The following is a 17,134-nucleotide window of genomic DNA, read 5'->3' on the forward strand; positions in this document are numbered from 1 at the left end:
CCCAGCAAACTCCTCTGTCATCCTTTGTTAAGCTTGCTTAGGCCTCTCAAAATAAACAGGCACCCAAAAGGGCAGAGACTCTCGATTGTTCTTTATTAAACAGTACACCTGGGTATAAGAGGCACACAGACTAGTTTGTTTCCTCTAGGAATTACACAAAACATGGCACAAAAAGGAGTGGAAGCTAAAGGACAAAGGGACCATTTCTTGCAGTAGCACACACTCAATTCCTCACACATGCGGCTATATGCCACGCAGGTTCAGAACGTTCCTGCCTGTGGTGCTGATGCCTCAGATCAGGGCTGTAACAGGAACTGCCCCATTCCCTGCCTCTCCTACTCTGTATCAGACTGCAAGAGCACAGCTGGTATCCTGGGGAAGATAGCATGCATGGCACATACGGCTCTGCCCTGACACCACTCCCCTCACAATCAGGGTCCTTGCTGTGTGCTCAGCACAGCCACCAGCACCACAGGGCAGGGGACAGGGATGGTGACACATCTCATGGATTGCCCTCCTGCTCAGAGGGAGGATAGGTCAGCACAGGAGGGACAATCACAGCCCTGAACACTGGCCTTCTCCTGCACTGAAGAAATGAAAAAGGGCACTGGCTGCAGATGAGCTCCTTGTCCTTACCCTGGGATGACTTCCCTTAAAGATGACCTTCTCCATCGAGATCAAGTTCAGCTCCCTTGGAGCACGTGGGTTCTGCCTCCCAGCCATTCCATTGGTAGCTTCCTGGCAGGTGCTGTACTCCTGCCCTAACATGGCCCTACCTGCTCAGTGTTAGCCGTGTACCTTCTCCCCTCCACGGTGACTGTGTCTCAGGTACGGCGGAGTTATTTCTGCAAGGTGAGGAAGCTCTGCAGATGGGCACTGTGTGCAGATAGGAAGCACTCCAGGTCCTACCCCGTAAGCAGAAAAATTACAGCCATTCTTCCCCTGACCAAGAGCCAGCATCATTTCCAGAAGCCGTTGCCATGACATGATTGCAACTTTCATTGTTATTTTAAGACATGATTTCTTGTATTTGCTTCATTCTTCTCAATACAAAACATTAAATAGCCACTGCTGCTGGTGCACTTCAGCCAACTCTCACACATTAAAATCAACTGGCCAAGTCTTCAGGAACCCTTCTGGGCAGCAGCCTACATCACTGAGAGCAGCCTTACCTTGGTATTAATGTGATCTCCCACCACTGGAAACACTCGCAGGGAACACACTACACTGTGACCAGCCTCACACAGGAGAAGGGCAGAGGCGCACCAAGATCACTGCCCATGGTGATGCTGGGTGAAGAGAGCAGGATGAGAGCTCGCTGTGGGGCTTGAGAGGCCCTCACCAGCAGCTATTTTATGGGGATGGGCAGCAAGAAGAGGGTAGAGAGCCAGCAGAAGGCCAAAGCACAGCTACAGGTGCTGGCACACAGGAACCTGGCACTGGGAAGTGGTGCTGTGCTGGACACTCTGGGCTACAGAGAGATAGCCTGTGGCCACCAGGAAAGGCAGAGACATGGCAGTGTCAAAGCAAGGTGAGATCACAAAGAGAACCCAGCACACGTGGCTGGAGGAGGTGGGCTGGTGCATAGAGAGAGACAGGTGGAGAGAGGCAGAGGGGTGAGTGCTCATCCTGTAGAGGGCCAGGCCTAGGGCTAGTCCCCCTTTGGGAGGACCTCCCAGCCACGCTGCATGGCTTTCACCACCGCACTGTAGAGTTTGATCCAGGCCTCCCTCGCATCTGGGCTGAAGGCAGCACCTAGGCACTTCTCCAACATGTACAGCAAGGACTCGCCAACTGTCTGCAATCCAAACAGAGAAGTGTCAACTCAGTGCTGGGGAACAACAAGCAGATCCCTTCCCTCACTCCCGCACCACTTTGGGTGAGAGACAATGGTGCACCAAGCCATCGCTCCCTCCAGGTGGGAAATCATAGAATCACAGAGTTAATGTTAGGAAAGACCACTAAGATCACCTAGTCCAGCCATCAACCCAATGCCAACATATCTCTAAGTGTGACATCTACATGCTTCTCGAACACCTTCAGGGACAGTGACTCCACCACTTCCCACCTGGAATGGGCAGCCCATTTCCAGTACCTGATCACTCTTTCAGGATGAGAAATATTTCCAAATATCCAACTTCAGCCTCCCCAGCGCAACTTGAGGCCGTTCCCTTTCATCCCATCACCATAACCTGGGAGATGAGGCTGACCTTCACCTTGTCACCTATTCAGGGAGTTGCAGAGAGCAATAAGGCCTCCCCTGAGCTTCCTCTTCTACAGACCGAACAGCCTCTGAAATGCTTTGCTCCCCTCTGCCCTCACTCTCCAGGCAGGAAACAAGGGGAGCTCAAGGGCTCCCAGGCCAAGCCAACATCTCCAGCAGCTCAGGGCTGTGCTGAGCCACCAGCCTCCTCTCCAGCCAACTGCACCCAGCACAGGGTGCAGAATTGGAACCATCAAGGATTGCACAAACAGCCATAGTGGGATGGGAGAGTACACCTCACCGAGAAGGACTCAACCTTCACACCAACTGCCTGATGCTTCTTGCCGAGGTTGCAGAGGTATTCTTCCAGGCAGGGCAAGTCCTCTAGGTGGCTGACAGCTGCATCAATCACCAGCATCACCTGGGGGAGCACAGCAGCTGCACCACATTTGTACAAGGCCAGCCCCTCTAGCTCACCCTGCTCAGCCCAGCAGATACCACCACCTCCCAGCACAGCAGAGGAGCTGTTGGCCTCCTTTCCCAGAGGAGAAAGTGGAACCTCTGGAAGTTGCCAGGATAGTACAAAAGCATAGGAGACAATGCTAAGGTAGGCTAAAGTATTTTGAGGGGAGCAGAACAGAGTTAATGAGGGATGAAGGGAGCAGACAGAACAAGTTAGGAGAGATTAAAACCTGGGCATGGTAAGCCCAGCAAAGGCATGAGGTGATAGAACCGTACTCTATAATTTCAAGAGGGAAATTAGCTCCTTGCTCTAGCTGGAGATATTTCAGCTTAAGGCAATAAGAGCAGAAATAAAGATGGACGTTGCTTGTTCAGTAAGCAGCGGCAGGGAAATAGCAGAAAGCCTGCAGCTATCAAGAAAAGAGCCTCTCACAAGGAACAAGGCCAGGCGAGCAGGCGCTCCGCCGCTTTAAAGATGGAGGTTATAAAGGCTGGTTTGAAGATGGAGGTTATGGGGTTACGAAGGCAGCACAGGCTGCACTCTGTCCCAGCAGGGCTGCTCCTCCGGGCTCACCAAAGGGCTGCGCTGCGTTATGCCTAATTCTTCCTGTACGCGAGCTCCCGCGAGGCAGCCTCAGCACCGCTCCCTCTCCGCCTCGGGGACACAGCAGCCCTCCCGCGCGCTCCCATCGACTCCCGGCGGTCCCGAATCCACCCGCGGATTGCCCCGACCCCTCTCACCTTTCGGATGTGATCCAGGAACTCGGGAGCAGCCAGGCACTCCTGGGGGCTGGCAAACTGCTTGCAGTTGTACTGGAAAAGGGGCAACAGGTCAGGGTCCAGATCGAACAACCTGCAACGGCGGGAGAGAGGCCCCATCTTCTCTCTTTGTTGGTTCCATTCGGAGTCCCTCTCACCCGCCGGCAACGGCGTCGCAGCCCGTAGGGAAGACGCTGAGACGCGCACGGCAGAGTTCGGCTCGGCTCCGCGAGCTCCTGCCCGGCCGCAACGCGGGGCACCGCGCAGGGCAGCCCCGCACCACCCGCCGCCCCGGGGTTCCGCTCCTCCGGGCCGAGCACCCCGGGCGCGGAGCCACGCTGCTTCCCGAGCCCCAGCTCACCTGGAGAAGAGGACGATGCCGTTCTGCACTGGGCTGCTGCTTACCCGCCGCCAGCTCTCCCGGATCAGCTCCTGCTGCGTGCGAGACAGCATCCCGCTCTCCATAGCGGGGCGGGGAAGAGCCCGCCCGGGGAACCTGCCGCCGTCCCCGCCGCCCGAGGTTCGCTCCGCACGCAGCGGGGCCGGCAGAGAAGCGGAGCCCGGAACGGAGCGGAGCCGCCCGCCCTCCGCCCCCCGCCGTGCCCCCGCGCCCCCCCGGCCGGGCGGTACCGCGCCGAGCTGCCCTTCGGTCACCGCTGTGGGCAGGTGCCGGTCCGGCGTCGCAAAGAGCCTCTGTCATTTCAGGGTAATTAACGGCTGAATCCTGCGAAGGTATTGGTACACAGAGCGGAGACCAGCTTTGTCAGACACGTTCAGGATGCCCAACTTCTCCTTAGAGAAGAGAAGGCTCCGGGGAGATCTGAGAGCAGCCTGTCAGTATCTAAAGGAGGTGTAAGAAAGAAGGGGACAAACTCTTTAGCAGGGTCTGTGGTGATAGGACAAAGGGAAATGGTTTCAAACTTAAAGGGGACACTTAGACTGGGTAAAAGGAAGAAGTTGTTTTTACAGTAAGGGTAGTGAAGGATTCAGGTTGTCAGTAGGTGTGATTGGTCCAGTCGAGGTGAGGCTGGATGGGACTCTGAGCAACCTGATCAGCTGTAGACATCCCTGTTCAATAGAGAGAGTTGGGCTAGATGGCCTTTTAGAATCTCCTCCAACTCACGTGTTTCTATAATGCAATGAACTTCTCTTTATTGCTCAGATAAAGGTAAATGATGTGTTTAATTTAGCCCAAGGGAGCACAAAGGAAACTCAAAGGAGTGTAAGCAAGCAAGGGCTCAAGGAGCATAGCAGAACCCAGGAAAGAAGAGCAGCCCCATGGACAGGAGTTGCAGAAGGATGCAAACACCACAGAAGCACCAATGTCACTGAAACCCTTGCTCCACTCTGGAATAACAACTGTGCCAATCTTATCTCACGTTCTGCTGCAGACAGTGGCCTGGACCCCAACCCAGATGCACCTTGACTCCAGCTCTCTGGCTGAGGAGCCAAAAGAAAACCTCAGTTCTGCTTTGAATGTCACTGGTGTAGCAATTGACCAGATCAATACAATGAGAAAATCATTACAACAGAGGTGTGATGACAGAAGGACCAGCACACTAAAAAGGTGCTATAAAGGAAGGAAAGAAAATTGCTCACCCATATCAGAAGATTCCAGATTCACAGAGGAAAGCTTCACCAAGGAGGAATCTCCAAAAAGAAATCCTTCCCCAGCAGCAGTCAGCCTTGAAATGAGGTCTCAGAGAGGTGCAGCCAGGCTCCACCCCTTCTGGTCACACAGCTGAATTGCCTTCACCTGTGCCACCAGGGCTGACCGGGCTCTTTCCCCAGGTGCTCAATCAGTGGTTCAGCAGTTCCTGTGCAGAAGGGAAGCACCTAAGGCAGGCTGCTGGAGCTGAGGGATCAGCTGATGAGTGAGATGGGCACAGGGAGTACAAGGCAGGAGATGAGCATGGTGAAACAGGGAGACAGCCTGGGAATGCTGCCTCAGTTTTGGTTGGGACATGGGACACCTTTCCCTGGCTCCACGCAGGCACTGTACAGCTCACACCCCAGAGCAACAGCTCCAAGCGGAAGGAGCATCTCATATGGCAGCACTAAATGCATGACCACGATGGCAGTGGGAAATGACAGCTCACTTCCCCTCATTGTATCTCCCTCCCTGCCATAGACGGTGGCCACCTGCTGGTGGCACAGAGCAGACTTTTGTACCAGCAGCTCCTGCCCAGCATGCCCAGCCCACTCCCATTGAAGATGGAGGTGCCCCAGGGGACAGTGAGCTGGTAGGGCTGTAATGTATTGCTCAAAAAAAAAGTAAAGTATTAAATGTAAAGTATTGCTCAATGAGGGCTAAGAATGAAAAGGAACCAACCAGTTCCTTATCCCTCAGTACTGGCTCCCTTGGGATGGTGTGGGGACACATCCAGGAGCTGTTCCCTGCCCTCTGCCCGGCAAATCTGTTCCCCAACATTCTGCTCTACCTATTGAAGGGTCTCGAGAAGACAGCAGTACTTTTCTCTACCAGCATACATCCTCCAGCACAGGAGCAGGGAGCTGTCAGGAGGGGTGCAAGGTGGGAGAAAGGAGGGACTTCAAGTCTCAGAAACATCCAAACATCATTTGCATGACTTAAAGTGAGGCCCAGGAGACACAGCGCTTCTTCTTGCATGCAGAGCAGCTGCTCCCTCACAGCTCTGGGGCTGTCAGAGACGTTTCTGAAGCTGCTGCAGAACCACAGTGCTGCCAGCACAGGCTGAGTCCAGGGAGGATCCAAAGAACGAAAAAAGAGCAGGAAAGCTCCCTCCTTGTTCAAGTGGTTAGCTAGTCTTGAGGCATAAGGAAGCCCCAGGATGTGTCCAGAGGCTGAGCACTACAAACACTGCCATGTCTGTGCATTTCCTGCCATGGTCCCAGCTCCCTGAGCTCTGTGCAGCCAGCCCAGAGCTCAGCTCTTTCCTGAATTGTTCTTAGATTCCTGCAAGACATCCCCTGAAGCTGTGATGAGTGAAAAAGAACCAGTTCAGCAGCACAGGCTGCTCCAGTCACCATCAGGGTGCCTGCAAAACAGTGAGGCACATGGCTGACAAGGGGCTCTGACCTTTAGTAGAGCTCTATTGTGCTTCAGAAGACTATGTTTATGCTGTTTAAAATTTGTGATGGGTCTCTATCTAATTTACAGTCCCCTTCAAAGTACAGTACCATCGCTCACCTTGCCAAGTGTCACTGCCTCGGTTTACCTACAGGGCTACTGTGACACCACTGTTGCTGTTCTAACAAACCCAACCCCTCCTCCGCCTCCTTTTGGGCTCCTGCTCATTTCCAATTCCTCACCCATTGAGTCTTCATGAATAGTGCTGCTCTGATCCCTCTACTCTGGGCTCCTCACTCACCGTGCAGCCAGATTCTTGGGCCTCATTAATCCCCTTTGCTACTCTTCTTTCCCATCTCGAACCACAGAGCCCATAGTCTCCTCCTCATCCCACCCTCAGGCAGGAGCAGGAGGCATGCCATATTTCCAGCCATCTTCTTACACTGTCCCTCAAGCCACACAGCTCTGTAGCAAAGCAAACCACAAAATAGTTACATAACAAGAAGCAAAAAAGACACAGGAGAGAATAATTTTCCCCATAAAATGATTAAGGCAACAGCTGTAGAGCTTGCAGGCAGTGCTATGCCTGCGGGGAGAACAGGGCCACACCGCTGGCCTTGGAGATTTCGGTTGAAGGAAGGGGAGAGACAGAGAGGAGGAACAATGCGTGGGAGAGAATGCAAGAACAGAACAAAACAGAAACATGCTTCCTGATGTCCCTTTGATACTGGGCATCCTCAGGTTCACCCCAGATTGCCCAGGGCCTGGCTGGGGAGAAGAGTGTGCAGACAGGTGAAACCCAACCAAGGCTGACACACAGACTGCATAGATCCACCTGCCTGAGCACTGCTTCTCAGGGCTGTGGGCAGGTCTGGCTCCTGCAGGCGCAAGGACCTACCTCAGCTGTTAGTCATTCACCCCCTTGTTAGCACCACTGATAGCCCTGAAGAGCTGCCCCACCACCAGGCTGGAATCTCACCAGAAACACACCTGGTGGCCTGGCAAGCACAACAGTGCCAGTAGCCACCTGGCTCCCGTCCCACCAAGGGACAGCCACAGGGGCATGGGCCTCCACCTGCCACCCTCCCACCTGCTCTGGATCACCTGCAGTTGCTGACACCAGATTGCTGCAATGAGCTGCTCTCCCTGAGGAACTTCTTCTATGCCCTCCACTGGGCTCACTCCTCTCAGAAGTGCTGGCGGTGTCAATATCTGGAACATTTGTTGATCGTCTCCAGCCTCTGGTCTTTCCTTCCTTCTTGCAACTCACATGGACACCACTGACCGGAGCATCTCCTCCTCCATCTGTCCCACAACAGTCTTCCCTGAGCACAGTGCTTTTTGCAGTGATTTATTGAAGCAGACGTTTTGCATTAATTGCATCCTGCCTTCATGCGGGGCTGTGTGAGCGTCATCACCTTTCGGCTCTGTGCTCAGCCATCTGCTTTCAACACAAACCCCATGTGTTGTGGCTTCTGTGTGTGCCACCCCTCTCCTGAGGATCCTTGTGGCCTTCCCCTCCCCACCTACCTCAGCCATTCCAGTTTTGGTCTCTGTCACAAATGCTCTCTCATTCAGTGAGAAACTTTGCACCTGCAAACTGCAGAGTCAAAATGTGCGAGTGCTGATGAAATACTTTGGTTCTGTCGTTAAGGGAATTATGTAGCTGTGCCGCATCATGAAGTACTTTCCAACCCATTGGGAACTACGTTGGATTTTGAACAGCCATCATTAGCAATCCAGACTCAAGCCTAGCAGGCACAGACAGCCTGCACCCATGAGTCCTACAGCTCTGCCTGAGGAGACCTCCAACCTACTTGCATTGCTACCATTTAAAAAACAACAACAATCCTTGGAATAAACAGAAAATTCATCAGATTTACAGAGAAGAAAAATGCATTAATACTCCAAGAGGCCAAACAGGATGATTACAAGGAAGAAACCAACTGACCTGATAAAAACCAGCACAGAGAAAGTAGAAAGCTCAGTGGGGAGGTTATAATAAAAGCAGTTGTGGATGGGTGCACAACTTCTCAGGGATCTGCCTGTCCATACCTTCTCCTCTCTGCCAAGCAGTGGTCTAATTCTCAATCCATCTCATACTACTTACAGTTCCTTCTACCTTTGATGCTCCTCATTACACCCCCCTTCTGTGAAGCAGTCCTCCCCCTTCCATATGACACCTTCGCAGCCCCCAGTAGAGCAGCAGTTGTCACTCTCTGTACGCTTCTGTCCTGAATTTGAAGTTGATGAAAAGCTTCTCTTTGGCTTCTTTGGCACTTCCATCCCACGCTTTGCTCTGGGATGGCCAGCACTTGTGCTCCCGTTACCTGTTGTTTAAATCTCTCTCCTCAGAATTGCTTCCCATGGGATTTTGCCTGGAAGTTACCAGATTATTGAAATTCATTTTTCTTCAACTGCAGTGGCTTGTTTGGGTTGTTCTCAAACAGTTCATATATTTTACAGAGATTCATCACTTCACATATGTTCTCATTCCCACCTCAACCAGCCCCTCCCTTTTTGTCAGCTAGATTCCTTCTTTGCTTTGTAGCCATGTAATTATCGTCCCTAAAGCATTTCAAGGGATCAGTTGCAGACACATTCATCTGAGAAAAAAACTCTCTTTCTGGTCAGTGGAGAAACACGGACACTGCTGAACTGCCTCATCCAAAACTACAGTGAAAAAATCAGACAAGCAGAGCCCAAGAGCTCCTTTTTATCAGCTGCAGGGCTGCAAGATGATGAGCTTAGGGTGAAATCTGGGGCTAATACAATGGCTGCAGGAATGGTAAACATGGTAAACAATTTCCAGCAATCACAGCACCCAATAGACTATGTCTATTTAGATACAGCACAAACTTTCTTCTTTCAGATGATGTACTACATGGGCCAGAACTACATTCAGAGATGGCATATTAGAGAACAGAAGTAGAAGGATATATACACCAGTACTTGGATGTAAACCAGGAAGATGGGGTCGGAATCATGAAGATTTCTTTCAGCATATGGAATTTGGGAGTGCGATGTTGGAAGGCATTGTACAATTTGGGAAACCATATGGGTAAAATGAAGAAAATGAAAAAAGAGGTACAGGAGATTAGAGAGACAGAGAAAGCAAGTTAAAGTTTGCAGTAGAAGTTTCTATATTTGGTTAGCAAAACATTAAGCAAAGCTTGAGGATCTAAATGAAGAGAAAACACCAATTTATGGGGGAAAAAAAGGTTTGTTCACGTTGAGAACCACATAATGGGAAAATGGCTGTAATTTAGAGACCCAAGAGATTCCAAACATGGTATAATAAAGACTACATACAGAGCATTATACAAATGCCATCAAGCATCCGTGCCACCCCCGTGAGCTCACTCACCTGAGGACAGAAGCCATTCTTTTGCAGGACTAGGAAGTAGAGTTCTACCTCAGATGTAATCAGCAGTTTCTGAACACTGCTGCATTTCTCTTCCTTATTCATCCTTATTATCCCTGCACCCCGGAACAGCTCCTGTATCAGCAGCCCTTCCTTCCAGGATGAGAGCCCACAACCAGCTTGAGCTTTCTGAAGCAGCACAGAATACCGCTGGGCCTTCCAGGAGCTCTGTCTGTCTATTCTATCACCTTGTCAAGGCAAAGTCCAGTTTCCAGCCGTCCTGACTTCACTTCAACAGCCGTTGGATGAGCTCTAAGCAGGCTGGCCGGCTCTCCTCCAGCATTGATTTGGGCATCACTGCATAGCTGCACAGAGGAAGGCTGCATTTTTCCCCCTTCTAGTTCCACCCCTTGCAATGCTGTACTCAGAAATGCACGCTGCTCTGTCACTACAGCCTGGCACAGCTCCTGATTTACAACATTCCAGTTTTATTACAGATTCTTGCATTTAGTTCACAGCAAGGGCCTCATTTGTACAAGATTGTGCATTGAGCTGATGTTAGGGATACTACACATTCAAAACAAGAATGACTCATACATAAATGTTGATTTCTTGGAAAAGGTGCCCAATCTGTCAAGTTAGATGTCTGAAGGCAACCTACCAGAAGCCTGATGAATATACCCATTAAACAGCACGTATTACGTGTACTTACAATTTAACACAATTTCAACATAGAGAAATAAATCCAAGTCAACAGATAGTACTTTATCTTCAGCCAATCTAGCTCCACTTCTGCTGTGCTTACCCGTGCATTGCTTGGACTGCAGCAAGACTTAACCTCCTGGAACTGCAGCCCAGCAACATTTGTATGCTAAAAGCTGATAAAGCTGATGCTGGCAATGGTTTCTGTATCACCGCTGCCATAAGTCAAACTCTCCAATGGTTCAATTTCAAATCCATGTTGCTACTTCAGTTGTGTGTGGGAGGGACAGGGAGGAAAGGGAGGAAGGAGAAAAAAAGGAAAAAAAAAACCCACAATCACAAAAGAATGCTTGAAAGAGGTATTTATTACAAAAATGAATTCAAAATTCTACCACATTTTCCACGTTTCTCTGTACAAAATATATTCATAGCTCAAGGGACCATTCTCCCACATTCTCTCTGCACACTGTACAGTGCAGTAATCCCATCTCAGAAGAGAGTCAGATCACGGACGGGTGCACACATGTGCATGTATGCACACACACGTACAGCAGCATTAGTAAGAAAGGCATGGAATACAGGACAGGATCACATAAGAACCCCTGCTAATGTCCTAACAGCCCACATGTTTTTGCTTTCATAACTGGTACTTGACCAATGTGGGAGGGCCCCACCTGACTCCAAGTGCAGTCCCTCTGCTGTAGAGGGGAACACCCTTACCTACACTCTGCAGCTGATGGAGATGCAGGCTCACAGCTAGGGAGGTGTTTGCACTGCCATCAGTACCTTGAGAGGAGGGAATGATGTTACAACAGCACTTGTCAACAGAGGGCCAGCTCAGAATCCATCACACAAGCTTGGCCAGCAGAAGCATCTAAGCACAACAGCAGAGGACTTCAGATAAATGTCTGCGTTTCTAATGTTGACAGCTAGTTCACTCTCAAGTCCCTTGATGAAGATTCTCAGAGTATACAAAAAGGGCAGTTGGCAGAAAAAAATCCTACCTATGAACATTTGTTTAGCTTTCCATTAATTGGTACTCATTTTGCTCTCACTGCGATAGCTACTCACTCACCCAGGATACTACAGGGCGCCCTGTCTTACTCCTCATTCAGGCATGAATGGATGCACAGCCTAAAACATAGAGGAAAATGACACTTCCTGCAGTTTGGGGAAGAAACAGAAGGAGAGAGATATAAAAAGGAGGATCCTATCCATGCTCTCTGTGAACCAAGAACATTCAATCGAGATGCAAAAATAAAACTGCAAATGAGAGTGGTACTGGCTGTCCCACTCTGTGAACTGTGAACGACAGCAGTAAGCAGAACATGACACGAAGTCCTCTGCTTGAACCAAGAGTAATATTGGCAAAGGAATCTCCATTCAAATCATTCCCAGAGTCAAAGCCCTGTCTTGCAGCGTGTGTAGCTGACCTCCTGGAAATGGGGCAGTCCCTCCTGCTGGAATAGGGGTGTGCAGAGGTGTGTAGAGGGAGCTGCTAACACATTTTAAGATGAATGGCATGTCTAGGATGAGCCAAATGAGTCAAGAGGCCTTCTATTTACCCTCCAAGGACTGAAAAGGTGAAAATAGCTATCAGATTAAAACAAAATACAAAAAAAAAAAAAAAAAAAAAAAAAAAAAAAACCACCAAAAACCATAACAGGGAACCTGGAGATCTGCAGCTTTTTGTAGTCTGACTCTACAGACACCGTTTGATGAAATACTTCACTAGGGATAAAAGCAGCCCTGTCAAGCAAACTTCAAAGAAACAGCTGCTCCAGAGAACAGCATCTTCTGGCCCTGGAAAGCACCACAAGCTATTTTCCACGTGGCTGAGGAAGAGGACTGTGATAATCAGCCTGCAGGATGAGCCTGAACTTGTTCACAAATACGAAGGGAAGAACAGAACTGAAACAGTCCAAATTCTGTCCAGAATGCAGAGTGCCCTGTACCCTTTTCCTTATGGCTGCACCACATTTTTTTATGTCAGAGTCAGTAGGAGAACCCAAATATATTTTTATTCACAAAATTTTGGTTACTATACTGTTCCAGCTATTACCAGAGAAGGTGCATTTTCGTTTGCATGTTTGTTTTTGAGAAGGAAGTATTAAATCAAATACTATTTTTTCAGTGTTCTTCAACAGAAAGAATACATCAGCATCATTTCAGTTACTTGAAAACCCATCCCATGGAGCCCAGAAGTGGCAGATGTCATGTGTTCTTTTTTCATGTCTGCCCTCTAGTCTTCAAACATCAACCTTTTCATGTTTTTAAGTCCAGATTAAAAAAAAAAAAAAAAAAAAAAAAATCAGCTGGAGGTTGCTCCCCCTGGTGGAATATCTGCATTTTTTTCACTGTGTATCTCCACGCCACTACCAGCATGTAACACCTAGCAAACAGGCCAGTCTCAGTGCCAACCAACTGTTCTCAAAAGAGAATTTCTGAATCGGCTACTGCAAAGAGAAGAAAAAAAGAAAACAACGCAGCCTTTGTCTATATTGAGCCACCAATGCCCACCCACTGCTATTAGCAACAGAGGACCACAGTACTCTGAGCAAGGAACACGCAGGCTCCTTGCTGTAAGACAGTAAGACAGTAAGAACTGTCTTCCTCAGGCAGTTCTTACAATGCTGACACCTTCAACATCACTGAGGTCACTGAGCTTTGTGCTTTCAGATTTAAGATGGCAGATAAACAATGTTAGAAATTATCATTCCGTAACACAAGTTTTCTAGGTTTGTTTGGTTGTTGTTTGCTGTTAAATAGAAATCAAAGGCTGGGAAAACCCCTACACTTCAAATCACAGCTTTTATCAGCACTTATGGAAATCCCTCCCCATGACAATAGGACTACTGTAGGAAGAACTCATACTCAGGGCAGCAAGGCATTAGGCTGATAGTCTCACCCAGAGCAAAGATGCTGAATCACACTGCTACAAAGGCAGCACTGCACTGCCTGTCTGCCATGTTGCCAACAGTTAACAATTCTCAGCTGCTGTGAGATAAAGCAGGACAGCTCTTATGCAGCCGCTTCCACATCCTTCTCTATGCATCATCTCTGTGAACCCCCGGCTCGTGCAGGTGGGAGCACTTCTTGCAACAGGCAAGTGGAAAAGAATCATCAAATCCAGCAGCTAATTAGTGCAACAGCTTCCCATGACAAACTATCAGCAGGTGATAAACTCAAAACCTTTAGAATCAAAATCACAGACAATCTGTGTTAGTTTCTATAGGAGACAGCTTCTGGAGTTCTGTGGCACTCTGAGCCAGAAGCTTACAACAGCAAGCAGCTGCCTATGGCTCCTCTACTGAAAAGGAATGAAAGGCAGTCTGACTAGAGTCCCAGTTCCTCACACAGAAAACTGTCCTGGAGATGCTAACACAGCCCTTCTGTGCTGTATGAGTTGCACTAGAATTCAAGGTTTGATAAATGAATGAACAACTGATGTTTTAGCAGACACACAGACCTGTAAACAAGCTTTAATGGAAGGCTGAGAAGCAGAGCAAGAAATCTGAAAAGAAAAGCCTGAGTTCCTTAAGACATACATAAAGAGTTTTGTAAATATTAGTTTTTGACACAGGAACACAGCTGAGGACTAAGTAGCAACCAAGGATTGTGACAAAAAATTCAAACTGGGTAAGGAACTGAAGATGGAATACAAAGAACATTTACAAAAATAGACCTAATACAGGAGAAAGGCATCTGATAAGTAACATTCCACTTTCATAGAAGGGGTGGATTTAACATCCAAGGGCTCCTGACACTTGAATTTTAGCCTGTCCTCACATTTTCTTCTATATAGTAATTAAATGGACAGCTATTAACAGGAGGGAACATGCTCAATATTGGAATACAGCGTGCAGATGCCAAGGGCCAGTGCTATGTTCCTTAGGATAAATCCTTTTTCCTAAAACCAGAAATAGAGGCATTGAGATAGCTGGGATCAAAAGACAAATGACAGCTATCTAAAATTTTCACCCAATCATTTCAGTCCCAAGCACCCAAGGATCAGCCTTCACAGCACACTGGGGCAGAAAACAAATCACCTGCTGTTCCCACTGTAATTTCCTTAACAGTGTCTGACAGAACTGGAAAGAAGATACAAAGTGCAGTGCAGGAGCAGTCTGGCTCTGAGCACAGGCTATTGTTATAAATGATTAAGAGTGACTAGAAAGCAAGGCAGTATAAGGGGGTAAACAATCTCCATCTCCTCTGTCAGCAAAAGGCCTGGGAGACAGACGAGGCACAGTGGTTCAGGAATGGTTCAAGCAGACCCCTTTCAGTCAAATTCTAAAAATTCAAGGTTGGAGCAAAAAAATGCAGACAGCCAGTAAAGAGATCCCCACATGCTTACTTGAAAATTTAAGAAAAAACCTTACCATAAGAAAGGTCATGAAGCATGATTCATGTTTCAATATCTGGACACTATCTGGCTCTCAAACTGCAATGACACAAGAAGGAAGACAGACAAACACAGGTGAACATTCAACCACACACAGTCCCCAGTTTGTACAGCTCTGACTGACATTCTGATGGAATGCCACTGCTGTTTGCTTGTGAAGAGTCCCAGTACATAGTTCAGTAGAACTGAGATCTAACCAGCCAGTTGTCCAGGAATATCACCTGAAGATTCATGAGTCTTTCTAAGAGGATTAGCTTCTGCATCTCCTAATGCAGACAGTGCAAACAAATGCCAGAACAACAGGGTTGCTGCAACCAGAGTTCACCAGAGAGGACACTTTACATGTCCTCCAAAGCGCCAGAAACCAGCTTGACGTGCAGCAGTCCTCATGCTTCTTATTCTTTGTCCCCAGATGCTGTTCGGTGGCTCTAGAACTCCCAGGAGTCCATCCACCGGAGCCCTGCCATGGGGCTGCTGGTGTCAGATGCCATGGGTCCTATCATCCCATAGGACAGAGGATGGAAGAGGTAGAAGCTGTGGGAAGAATTAAAATGCCATCAAGGACTGCACAGTTTTCTGTCTTGAGAACAATGTAGCACATTAGTCCATATGGGTATGAGACTTTTTTTTTTAATTATTTATTTACTATGGCTCTAAACTCCACTGGGGACATTCTAACCTCTGCTGAACACAATACATACATAATCCACATTCCTATCACTAGTGTTGTTCTCTTTTAGAAAGCAACAGCTTTGGAGAAAAGCCAGCTAAGAAGATCTACAGCAATGAAGAATTTGCCTGTATTTGAGAGATCTGGCACCACTTAGTATGGGGAGTAAAATCAAAAACACTGAACTGTGAGTTCAGAAGGGAATGGAGCATTCGCACCGAGTAGTAGAATGAAAGAAAGATTCCCTGCAATTGAAGGATGTTTTAAAACATACTGCTGAGAGCTTAGGATTGGACTCGATGTCTTAAAGTCAAGATCAGCAGAAATGAGTGGCAGAGACACCATCGAGGACAGTTAATAGGCATAAAGTCTCCACTGAGACTTTCTCACATTGAGAAAGAGCTGAGCTTTAGCCCTCACCTGTACATGACGAGCAGAATCAGTGTCAGGATCCCCCCTCCATAAACTCTTCTAGCTGTAGTGCTGGGTGACAAGAACTGAGAAAAAAACTTCAGTAGTGTGTCCCAGGTGATTCCTAGGAGAATAATGAGACAGAAGTCAGGATCGGTGCAGATGCCAAAGACAACAGTTGTTACATTGCCACACTGTGCTGACAAAGCTCTGTTATCACCAGAGGACCTTATCGATTTTTAAATTCATTTCCCTTGCTAACCATCACAACTACTGAGGTTGTTTCCTATCAGCGGAAAGTTCTCTTTTCCTTCCCTCCCACCTGAATAAACGGACAAGACATTCAGGCTCCAGCTTGCTAACTAAGGCACAGGAAAAGCTAGAAAAACAAATTACAAATGAAACTGCCAGAAAAGCAGTGACAATAAACAATGGGAAGTAACACGTATAAAAGACTATAGAAGAGCAATGATACGGCAGAGAATAGGGATCACATCTCAATTCAAACGCCCTAACCTCCAGACACAGCTGCTCCCTGAGGGTGGCAACACAAAGAGACAGTTTGGCAACACAAGCTGCTTTGAGAAGAACATTTTCAGTAAGTCAGTGTTTTCAAGCTCTCTGCACAAGCAAAAAACGTAAAACTGTTTAGTCTGAAAATGTTCCATCTAACAGAACAAGAGAATTTCACCCATGTCTCTGCCTCACCTTCTCCTAGCATCCAATATTTACCTGTCAACATGCTGGAAAAAAGCATGGCAGGAAAGTAGTGGTGAAAGTAGAGAACTCGGCCCATCATGAAGAAGGGTAGGTAATGAAGGAGCCAGCCCAGAGCAACCTGCCCTCCACCACAGAGCACAACTCGAGACAGCTCTGGAACACAAACAAACATGCTTCAGCAGAAAAGAATTCAACATACAATTCCTCTTAACAAGCCCTGTCACAGTCAGCAGTATGCTACACATTCACAGTATTACATTTTCCTACTATACAGTACTTAGCATGTTGTAATATATCGTTACATGCTGTATTATATTACTGTATTACATAAGAATTATTCAAAAAAGTCTCAATGGACTAGCAGCAGATTGACCAGGCTCTACGTTAAG

At 48.1% G+C, this 17,134-nt stretch overlaps 2 protein-coding genes across 2 annotated transcripts in view; both read right to left on the bottom strand.

Annotated features, from left to right (window-relative positions):
• Window positions 1-76: 76 nt before the first annotated feature.
• On the bottom strand, window positions 77-3,889 carry NGB (neuroglobin). Its single transcript, XM_042815011.1, has 4 exons — window positions 3,786-3,889; window positions 3,407-3,518; window positions 2,505-2,624; window positions 77-1,798 (listed from the first exon to the last, which is right to left on the bottom strand). The coding sequence occupies exons 1-4, from the start codon at window positions 3,887-3,889 to the stop codon at window positions 1,652-1,654; spliced, it is 483 nt and encodes a 160-aa protein (XP_042670945.1). The 3' UTR covers window positions 77-1,651.
• Window positions 3,890-10,886: 6,997 nt separating this feature from the next.
• Window positions 10,887-17,134, bottom strand: part of POMT2 (protein O-mannosyltransferase 2) — a 29,579-nt gene continuing 23,331 nt past the window's right edge. Inside the window, exons 19-21 of the mRNA XM_042814081.1 lie at window positions 16,758-16,898; window positions 16,035-16,149; window positions 10,887-15,478 (exon numbers count right to left, since the gene is read on the bottom strand). Of these exons, the coding sequence (XP_042670015.1) occupies window positions 15,373-15,478; window positions 16,035-16,149; window positions 16,758-16,898 (362 nt within the window). The 3' untranslated portion in view covers window positions 10,887-15,372. The remainder of the gene's footprint in view (window positions 15,479-16,034; window positions 16,150-16,757; window positions 16,899-17,134) is intronic.

This window comes from Centrocercus urophasianus, unplaced genomic scaffold (genome assembly GCF_019232065.1).
Source record: "Centrocercus urophasianus isolate 14NV4802_14NV808 unplaced genomic scaffold, USGS_Curo_1.0 seq_14, whole genome shotgun sequence".
NCBI classification, from domain to species: Eukaryota; Metazoa; Chordata; class Aves; order Galliformes; family Phasianidae; genus Centrocercus; species Centrocercus urophasianus.

Bases quoted from the DNA above. Each gene is read 5' to 3' on its own strand.
- NGB (XM_042815011.1), bottom strand. From the start codon at position 3,889: ATGGAGAGCGGGATGCTGTCTCGCACGCAGCAGGAGCTGATCCGGGAG. The intron at 2,625-3,406 runs GTGAGAGGGGTC...GTGCTCCCCCAG, and splicing joins TCCTGGATCACATCCGAAAG to GTGATGCTGGTGATTGATGC. The intron at 1,799-2,504 runs GTGAGGTGTACT...TTTGGATTGCAG, and splicing joins TGAAGGTTGAGTCCTTCTCG to ACAGTTGGCGAGTCCTTGCT.